Source organism: Chelonoidis abingdonii, chromosome 8, assembly GCF_003597395.2.
Source record: "Chelonoidis abingdonii isolate Lonesome George chromosome 8, CheloAbing_2.0, whole genome shotgun sequence".
Taxonomy (NCBI): Eukaryota; Metazoa; Chordata; order Testudines; family Testudinidae; genus Chelonoidis; species Chelonoidis abingdonii.
The window spans coordinates 103,280,063-103,290,444 of record NC_133776.1 but is presented as its reverse complement, the minus strand read 5'-3'; the positions used below and the strand labels follow the sequence as shown (position 1 = coordinate 103,290,444).

The following is a 10,382-nucleotide window of genomic DNA, read 5'->3' as shown; positions in this document are numbered from 1 at the left end:
GAAGGGCTTATCAGTCCCGCTCAGGTAGGGTGCATGATTCTTCAGGGGCAGGCTCGCTCTCCCCTAGGTGTTTGTACAGCCCCGAACACAGAGGACCCCACACAACTAGGCACTAGCCTCTGGGTGCACCCAGGGCAGGAACAGAGGCCCTGGAGTCCCTGGCCTGGAGCGCTGCCAGCTGTTCTCTGCTGCGTTTGTACAGCGCCTAGCACAGCCCTGCTAGAGCGCGGGGTGCAGCGAACACCACGCCCCCAGGCGGGCCCAGCGAGCTGCGAGCCCCGCCCAGGCGCTGCCATGTGCCCCTCCCCGCGCAGGGTACGTCGCGGCGCCCGTCGCCGTTGGCCGACTCGCAGCGGCCGCCGACCCCCGCAGCAGTGGGCGTGTGCCGCCGCAGCGCCCGACCCGCAGACCTCCGCTCGCGAACTGGGGGGCGCCCGCTGCCAGCCGCCGCTTTTCGCCTGCTGCGCGGCCCATGGCGTCCGACAGCGACACGAGGATTTCTACGACGCGCCCGAGGACGTGCACCGGGGCGCCTCCCCCGCGCCGTGAGTACCGGCCCTCCCCCCCGGCCCCTCCCCTGCGCAGGAGAAACTCTGCCCCCCCTCCCCCCCGCCCGGTGAGTACCGCCCCTACCCCCCCAGTACCGCCCCTCCCCCTGCGCCAGGAGAACCGCCCCCCCGATTCGCACGGTGAGTAACGCGGCCCCTACCCGCCCAGTACCGAGGCCCCTAACCTCCCAGCCCCTCCCCCTCGCCAGAAAACTGCCCCCCCTCCCGCCCCGCCGTGGAAGTACCGCCGTAACCCCCAGTACCGGCCCCTCTCCACCTGCGCCAGGAAAACTCTGCCCCCCCCGCGCCCTAACACTGCCCACATGGCTTCGCCCCTCTTAGTCCATCAGAGTTTCAAAAAGCCTTTCGCATAGTAAACATCCGCCTATAGGTTGATATGCGTGATCGCCTTGGGGTGTGATTAGTTTGTGAGGAAGTGCTTATCCTGACAGAAGGATGGACGTAGACCTTCTTTATTATTTGCTGCGTAATTGCTGACGCGATCCGTAGCACGTTTATAAACGTATACACTTTGTCTTGCCATGAGGGACATTCAGGTGTTTCGTTACCATTGAAAGCGGGTATGAAGGTTACGAACATTGATCGTATGTGAGCAATCTATACCGGTGGTACAAAAGGGAGCAAGTTAGGTGTGGTGTATTCTTACTCAGTTTGCGTTTCTATCCAGGATCCTCTCTAATAGGTCTACATAGCGTATATTACTTTTCGACGAATGCTTACTATAATTTTGCTGTTACTATATCAAGTACTTCACTGGGTTCAAGCACCATCTTTGAGATCCCTTTATATCTAATTACCTTGTTTCCTGTCATGCATAATGAGGCAATAAAACACCCCCTACCCCACCCCTCCCCCGCAGAGAGAACCGCCCCTAAACCTCCCACCCCCGACGAACCGGCTCCTCCCCCCCGCGCCGGGAGTAAGGACTCATAGCCCCGTGAGAACTAGCCCCCACCTGCGCCGGGAGAACCGGCCCCCGCCCGGCCTCTACTCCCCGTGCTGGGAATACCGGCCCCGGCCCCCCGGAATACTGCCAGGCCCAGCCGAGCGCCGCCTCGACCCCCAAGTACGGCCCCATTTCCCCTGGCTGCTTCCCTCCAGCCCCGCCCGCTGCCCCGGCCCTTCAGCTCCCCATTGCCCTCCGCCCTGATGGGGCTGGGGGCGGGCGCTGTGGCGGTGCGTTCAGAGGAGATGATGTGCTGTGGGGAAGCCGCGCTTCCCTTTGCACCGCCCCAGCCTGGGCAGGGCGGGCTCCGTGTCTAGGCAGGAGGCCTTCTGGTGCCTAGTGTCGGTAGTGGGGAGAGGCAATCACCTAGCTAACCTGCGCTGATAGCTGCCATTGGGGTTAGATGCCTGCGGCTTTAGGGATCTTTTTTTTGGGAGAGAGGAAACAGCCCCAAGTCTTCAACCTGTTTGTCAGTGGGTGGGAGGACACCTCTGGGTGTTGGGGGACTATGTGGTGATTACAGCTGGATGGCATTAGGTTGTTAAATAATTATCTGACCGTACAAACTTAAATTTTTTTTCCCTAATTGAGGTTGCTTCCAGACTCTTCTGTCAAAAGGTCCTTTGCTCCTTGAAGAATTATTCATGTTTGCTTTGGTGATTCAGATGTATGCGGTAGTAAAAACTTGATACAATAGAAATGGCTTCCTATGAAATAAAAAAAAAATGTGGTGAAACTAGCTATTCAAAAAAAAAATTCCCTGCAGTGTTTGCAAGTCAAACTTTGCAGCATGGTGCCAATACATGAGATCATGAAAATGGCACTGATTGGTTTGTATTCACTGTCCAAACTGAGAGAGAATCTGTATGGGGAAAAGCAAATTATAAAGATCATAGAAGTGTTAATAACCATGTAAGAATTAATAACATGAGTATTAGTTTTTAAATGCATAATTTTTAACTTCATAGTATTCAATTTAAGGCCTTCTTATGAGCTGAGATGCAGAGAGTGAAAACAGTTTCATGTTTATAAACACAAAGTTCATACCTAGGAAATACAGAGTTCTTGAGGCAATCTACAGGTTTTGTAGACCTCCTTCAATATCATGTTTTATGTTGCTTTTCTTTTATGTTGAACTTGGAGTTTAAGAATGCCTATACAACTAACAAGTCACACAAGACTCTGCAATTTAGATGATGTCATCTTTCATTTTAGAATATTTGTGCTACATCATCTAGTTACTTATTTCATAGGATATACTCTTGCTAATGCTAGTTCAATGCCTATTGTTTTGAATTAGAGAGGGTAGGATACCATTATCAATGTTAAAGTTCAAGCCATTACTGTTCAAGCCAGATTGTCTACAGTTGTAACCTATGCTGCTTCATATTGTGGGTTTTTGTTAATTGCTACAGCTGCATACTGTTTGAAAAACTTAGGTCTCATGTTTTCAGTGCTTCAGAAACAGTTCTCTACTGAAAACTAATTATAGGTTTTGGTAGAACAAAAATGCTTAAAGTTTTTCATTTTTATCTTGAATATAAAAGCTCTTTAATTGACTGCACTTGATTACACAATTGCAGTTGGGGAGAGAAATATCTCACAGATGACAAATGGGAAATCTAACCCTATTCTTAGTATTCATTACATGTATATTGAGAATCATCTTTGTAAAATCATGTTTGCGTGCCCTGGTCAAGTAATGCATGTCCTTATATAAAGACACAAATATTTTTATTACATGCAGTAGAAGTTGGTGGTAGACATTACTTTTATATATAATCTAGGAACCACAGTGAACCATAGAAGTAAGGAAAATCAATTATGTAGAAAATTACGCTTTTTTATGAAGTTAACTTTACCCTATGTGAACTACAATGTGTGTGGTGCTTCATACCACTGATGTATATCAAATATTTCTATAAACTGGTGTAGTGCTGTTCAGGTGTTATAAAACATCTTATGGGTTAAATAAGAGTTGGTTGTTTTTTTTGTTTTTGTTTTTTTTTTGTTGCAATGTAAAATCATAAAATGACCATCTGGAAATTGTGCATTAGCTAAAGCCACAACTACCCCTGCTGCAGATAAGTAAGCTTTTATTATAGTTACCTGTCACAAATGTCTTTCTTTTTAATTGTGTATTTTAAATAGTTATTAGCTGGATCAATTCTGTTTTGCACGTAGTCTGAACTAAAAACCATACACCCTTTGACCTTGCAGTGGAAGACCATATCTAGCTTGTTGAAAGAGCAGTAAGATATGGGATCCATTCCATTTTGAAAACTTTGATTTAGGGTTTTAGTTTTAACAATCTGTGCATCAACAAGCAGCCAGGGTCCGGAGCAAAGCAATAGATACTGAGTCCATGCTGTCTGCACACCCACCCCATGCATTTTTGTCAAAGTTAGTGCATTTTGCACCATCAGCTTTTTACATGCACTCCGTCCTGGGCTATCTTAATGTCACAACGATGTATATTGGGGTTACTAGACCTGGTATTTGATTTTTTTCTAATGTCACTCACTGTGGTCATTCCTAGGCTGGATGTATAATTTGGTGGCCACCTTCAGGAAGCCCCATAGAATAACCTGAAGACCTAGAGAATTACTAGTCTTACCCCATCTTGCACCTGACCCAGCTAATTTAGTACGCAGTTGCTGTATGATGTCCATGTACAGCTGGTTGGAAAATTTTTGACAAAATGGGTTTTCATTGGAAAATGCTGATTTGTCAGAACTAAGGTTCCTGTAAAAAACCCTATCAGTTTTGGGAAAGTTTCTCTGGCCCAGATTGGATTCAAGAGAGACTGACCAATATATAGTCCAGAATAGGCTATAGCCTGGTAGTTAGGGCACTTGCATGGAATGTGGTAGATCCAGGTTCAAGTCCTTGTCTCCAATTCTTTTGCAAAAAACTTTGAAAGATCTTGGGTTCATCCTAGTGCAGAAATATAAATTCCTGGAAAATTTCATGCAATGTAAAAAGTTTCCCACCCAGCTCTAATTCCATCTCTGCCATTAGGTATAGAGCATGCAAAACAGTAAAATTAAGCAGAAATATGATTTCTCACAATTTCAATGATCTTTCATTAAAATTTGTAATTAATACTTGGGCTCAGGAGTACAAAACGGGAACTAATTTACGTGGTGTAGTACTCCAAATAGATGTGTCAAGGTTCCTTCCCCACTTTGAACTTCAGGGTACAGATGTGGGGACCTGCATAAACACCTCTAAGCTAAACTACCAGCTTAGATCTGGTCTCACTGCCACAACTCTCTAGTACTAGCTCCCTTTTCTGGACAGTCTTGAGACTTTTTCACCGAGTCCCTGGTGAACACTGATCCAACCCCTTGGATCTTAACACAGGGAGAATTTAACCATCCCTCCCTCCTTTCCCCCACTAATTCCTGGTGAGTCCAGATCCAATCCCCTTGGATCTTAAAACAAGGAAAAATCAATCAGGTTCTTAAAAAGAAGGCTTTTAATTAAAGAAAGAAAGGTAAAAATCATCTCTGTAAAATCAGGATGGAAAATAACTTTACAGGGTAATTAGATTCATAGAGCCCAGAGGAACCCCCTCTAGCCTTAAGTTCAAAGTTATAGCAAACAGAAGTAAAATCCTCTCAACAAAAAGGAACATTTACAAGTTGAGAAAACAAAAATAAAACTAACACGCCTTGCCTCGCTATTACTTACAAGTTTGAAATATGAGAGATTGGTTCAGAAAGATTTGGAGAGCCTGGATTGATGTCTGGTCCTCCTTAGACCCAAGAGCGAACAACCCTCAAAACAAAGAGCACAAACAAAAGATTTCCCCCTACCAAGATTTGAAAGTATCTTGTCCGCTTTTTGGTCCTTTGCGTCAGGTGTCAGCCAGGTTTCCTGAGCTTCTTAACTCTTTACAGGTAAAAGGTTTTTGGTATCTCTGGCCATGAGGGATTTTATACTATTGTACACAGGAGGGCTGTTTCCTTCCCTTTATAGTTATGACTACGGTTTTTCTTTAGTAGCAGGAAACAAGAGGCATAGCCTAATAAATAGAATATGGGACTGAGTTCTAATCCTCTTACTGATATGGAAACCTCTGGCCTTGGACAAGTCTCACAACCTGTCTGTTTTGCTGTCTGAAAATTAGGAATTATACTGCCTGCCCACATTACAGGACTATTGTGAAGACTGTTTTAAATAATTAAGCTTTAAAGGGCTAAGTATTATTACTAGCAAAACCAAGTATCATTTGTTAACTAGCTGTTTTTTCAAATATTCTCACTGTATTGAGTCAAAATGCCTGCCATTATATTGACCCTCTCTGGGCACAAATCATTTAGAATTAGTTGTAACATCTTTTCAAATTGGGCTCGTTTAGCATTTTTTGTTGCTACCTATACAATTCATATGCTTCTGAGGTTGGATAAACATTTTTTGTTTTAGGTTGCTCTTAGAGGTTTCTGTGCATGTGGGAGGAACAGTATCTGAGTTGAGATCCACCAAAAGAAATATCCCCTGAGAGAGTAAGAACTGATTGAAGGCCCTTCCCATGCAGGGTATGTCTACGGAGCAGCTGGGAGTTGTGGTTCCCAGTGCAGGTAGATATCCATAAACTAACTCTGCCTGAGATAGCACCTGATCATAGCAGTTTGCCCACTGAAGAAGAGGTTAGCAGAATCACTCAGTGCAAACACACCACACAAAGTGTAGTTCCTCTGACGCTTTGTTGGAGTTCTCTGCTCAGCATAATGAGTCCTATGACAACCTCTGAAGACTGGTACTTCAGACTATTTTTCTTGCTAATTTTTGCTAAAAACTTTTTCATGACTTAGTTCATTTGATCCTTGGAAAGAACTTTAACAAACTTACACAAATATTCTTCAGTGCATTACAGATCTAAATATGTATATCCTTCAGCATGGGGTGGGTGTGGGTGTGTATGTATTTAACAGCTTTAATGTGTCATACCTGAATTTTTTAAATTTGTTACTAATACAAATTTCTGTGCTTATAAAGGTCAAATACAGCATAAAGTTGGGCTTGATGTAAACAACAAATGAAATACTCACTGCTGAGTCTGACTTAAACAAAAACATGAATTTAACAACTTAACAAAGTAGAAGTTTAATAAAAGCAGACACTTCACCTGCGTCTATACAAATGGCAATGTTTTAATGCCACTGACTTGTCCACTGGGACAACTGTATTTAAATCATCTTGTAAAGCTGTGCAGAACTTTGGTTTTTATTGCCTTTCCAGTTGACCGCATCTCTTTGTTTTTTATCCACCTTACCAAATAGCACATCAACGTGTCATCAGTAACATGTCGTATCAAGTTGACATATTGACCGTGTTGTATATGACCTAATGTACTTAGTTTATGAGTGCTTTTATTTACATCTTGCTTACATGTAAACCTCTTCTATACAACAAGAGAGAGTGGCTGTATACTTTCATGTTCTAGTATTTAATAGCATATTGGTAGGATTCAGAATATTGGGGCAATATCCTCATGTTGGGGAAAATGACTTAACCTCCCACCCCAAAATAGTCATTTTAGACATTGCAAAACATTCATGGGTACCCATATCATTGCTGGGACAGACCTTTTCGCAGTTCCCTTCTGTTCTGTGTCTGCCAAGAGTAGGAATAGATTTGAAGGGGGCTGGAGTTTTCCTTGGAAAGCATGACTTGGTCTGATTAACTGCCTGTTCATTCATACATGTGCATTCAAAGCCCAGGCTCCGAGTTAGGATGGTATTCCAGTGCTTCTGTGGGGAGATCCATCAGTATAATCAGGATTTATTTAAAAAAAAAAAGTTAGTGTTTTTGGTTACAGGAATATGTTCTGATAATGAACCAGAGTCATGCTGTCTTGCTGAGACAGCATACAAGTCAAATTGTAGCTCAGATATGTAGACTACACTACTTATATCAGTTGAATATTGACTCTGAAGTTTAATGATGGTTTAAATATCATTGTTAACAATTTCACTTCATGTCAGCAAAAGAAGACTGATTTTAGAGGTGGATAAAATGTATTGGGCCACCTACTTCCTTCTCTGAGGCCTGAATAAGATTTTCACAATGTGTATATTCTCAGGGCTTTTTCCAGACTAATTACGGTAGAAATGGCTCAAGCAATGTGGTTTCCATCATAGCGAAGGAGACCGGTCTTTAGAAGTTTCCCTAAGCATTATTCTTTTTTTCTTAATACCATTATTCTTAGTTTGATCCCAGTGCTCAAGCTGAGAGGAATTAGAGGGATAAAAGCTACCTATAGATGGGGTGTTATAAATTGGGCATTGGTTTTCAGTTTGACACCTGTGTGGATATACCACACTACACAGGTGACAGTTCTTGTTGGTGAGTGCTTGCAGTATAATCTCTCTTCAAAAGTTTGGTGTGGTCATATTGACATAATAACCACAGGTTAGGTTTTTCACTGTTAAGGGTGTCCACACGTATAAGTTTCTAGCTAAAACTTGGAGTTGATGTAAGAAACGTGTACATCAATAAATTTAATATTTGATTGTTTCATATAACCAGCTTCTTCCCTCAGTTTGCTGGATCTTGGGGAGCAGTGGCTTTAGCACAGCTCCCCTTCTCGAACTGCACTTTGATATTAATTTCTGTCATTACCATGAAACTTAGTCTAGTGACAACCATTGTGTTTGAAAACCCTTAAAGTTTTGATGGTGGTGTGGAGAGAAAACACCCTAAGTACTACTTGTGATTAAATTGTGTTGCTAAGCTAGAATTCTTTACATCTAATAGCTTGAACTCATCTTTATTAAGTTATTTATTTTTCACTCTTGAGCTTGCTTGGTATGTTAATTTTGTTTTTCAGCTCTAAATCTTAGTATAATGGAAGGGCTATTGTATTGCCTAGAATGCCTCGTGTAGCTTTTTAAAAAATTGGTCTGGACTAAGGTATAAACAGAATAGCTTTGAGGAATAGCACAAAATTGCTGTTTTGTTGAAAATATCTGATTAGTTATTTTAGAGCTGTTTTTTTTAAGCAGCTGTCAAGCTTCTTACTGCAGTACTATGTAGGAGTAGTTTGTATTTTGGAGAATGGAAAGCTTGTTTTTCCACATCTAGTAGCACTGTTGGGAAGGCTAGGTTTAAACACCCCATGCTGCTGCTCTTATTGATAGGCCAGCTTTTCTGCAGATGTCTTCACACATGATTTGGGAGGAGCAGTTAACATTCCACAAAAGCCAGTAATTGGGATGTATGACTCTGAAGCACAAAGCCAGCATTTCAGGGAAATAAAAAATACAAGAGGAGTCTAAGTATGCAAGGCTATCATTACACTGTAAATTCTTCAAAATAGTGACTTGATTTGGTATTTTTGTCTGTTGCACGGTGATATTCATAGTAACAGCATAAATGATTTTAACAGGAATCACAGTTAGCAGTGAGGATTTTGTATGACTACACTATTGTGCTTAGTCAGTTGAATCTCACTTATGGGCTGCATACACTGGTGGCAATGTTACTTGAAAACCCTGCTTGTCCCTCAAAAAAGAATATTGTGACTCCTGTCTTTTAAAATCTTGTGGCTGTCATTCTGTTTAACACAACTTCAAGAAGAACTTTCTGACTGCAGCCAAATATTAAGCAATGCCCTTAAAGAATTGTCTACTCCAATATTACTATGACCCTGTGTGCATAGGAATATCTTTCAAAAATTTCCCACCACTGAATGATAGTGGTTCAGTTTTCTGGTGTTAGCAGCTTTGAGGAATGCAACATGCTGCTGTTTTAAGCACCATGTTGTCTAACACTCAGCTGGGGTCATCTCAAATCTCATTTCTTGCTTTGCATGCAGCCATAAATATCTTAAACAATGTCCACTGTGATTTATGTGGAGGAGTAAAGGAACCTAACAGTAGGACTAGACTGGTTTTGATAACTGCAGACTCAGGAAGCACAACCACTCTAGCAAATAATGAGTTAGAATGGACGTAACATTTCTAATTCTCTGTGTGAGAAATCTATTGAGATGAAATTGTCTGGTCAGTATATGAAGTTTAATAATTTGATTCTATACTCTCTTCTATGACAAACATCAGTTTTGCCTCCCAACACTGCTGTGAAATGTATTATCGCCATTTTACAGACAAGGAGACTGAAGCATAGAGTAAGTGACCTGCCCGGAGTTGCTCCCACCACTCCTGCTGTGTTCTCTCCACTTTTCAGGCCTTGTAAAAGCAGCAAAGAATCCTGTGGCACCTTATAGACTAACAGACGTTTTGGAGCATGAGCTTTCGTGGGTGAATACCCGCTTCATCAGATGCATGCATGTATTCACCCACGAAAGCTCATGCTCCAAAACATCTGTTAGTCTATAAGGTGCCACAGGACTCTTTGCTGCTTTACAGATCCAGACTAACACGGCTGTCCCTCTGATGCTTTTCAGGCCTTGTTACTCCCTTTGTTGCTTCATCCCACTGTTGCCCTTGTGCTTCTTGACATGCTGCTCCTTATGTCTGGAATGGCATCTTCAAGTGTATCAGAATTTGTAATTTGGCCATTATATAATTATTCAAATTTTTTTCTTTTAACCTGTCTCTCCTTTCCCTTGCCCCTCCCTTTGTCTGTCATCTTATGACCTAACTTCTATTGCAAGACTGAACTTTTCAGAAGAGACTTGGGTTCCCAACTCCCACTGCAAGTCAATAAGAGTTGGATGCCCAAGGCTCCTTTGACAATCACTGTCATAAACAGATAGCGAAGGGTTAATGTTTCTTTTACCTGTAAAGGGTTAACAAAGGGAACCAAACACTTGACCAGAGGACCAATCAGGAAACAAGATTTTTAAAAGCTCAGGAAGGGAATGTTTGGGGGTGTGTCCTTTTGTCTGTGTCTCC

The 10,382-nt window shown here is 42.4% G+C and overlaps 1 protein-coding gene across 1 annotated transcript in view; it reads left to right on the top strand.

Annotated features, from left to right (window-relative positions):
* The first annotated feature begins 294 nt into the window (after nt 1–294).
* The window catches only part of WDR44 (WD repeat domain 44), a 62,780-nt gene continuing 52,692 nt past the window's right edge, over nt 295–10,382 (top strand). The window contains exon 1 of the mRNA XM_075068426.1: nt 295–545. Within this exon, the coding sequence (XP_074924527.1) occupies nt 295–545 (251 nt within the window). The remainder of the gene's footprint in view (nt 546–10,382) is intronic.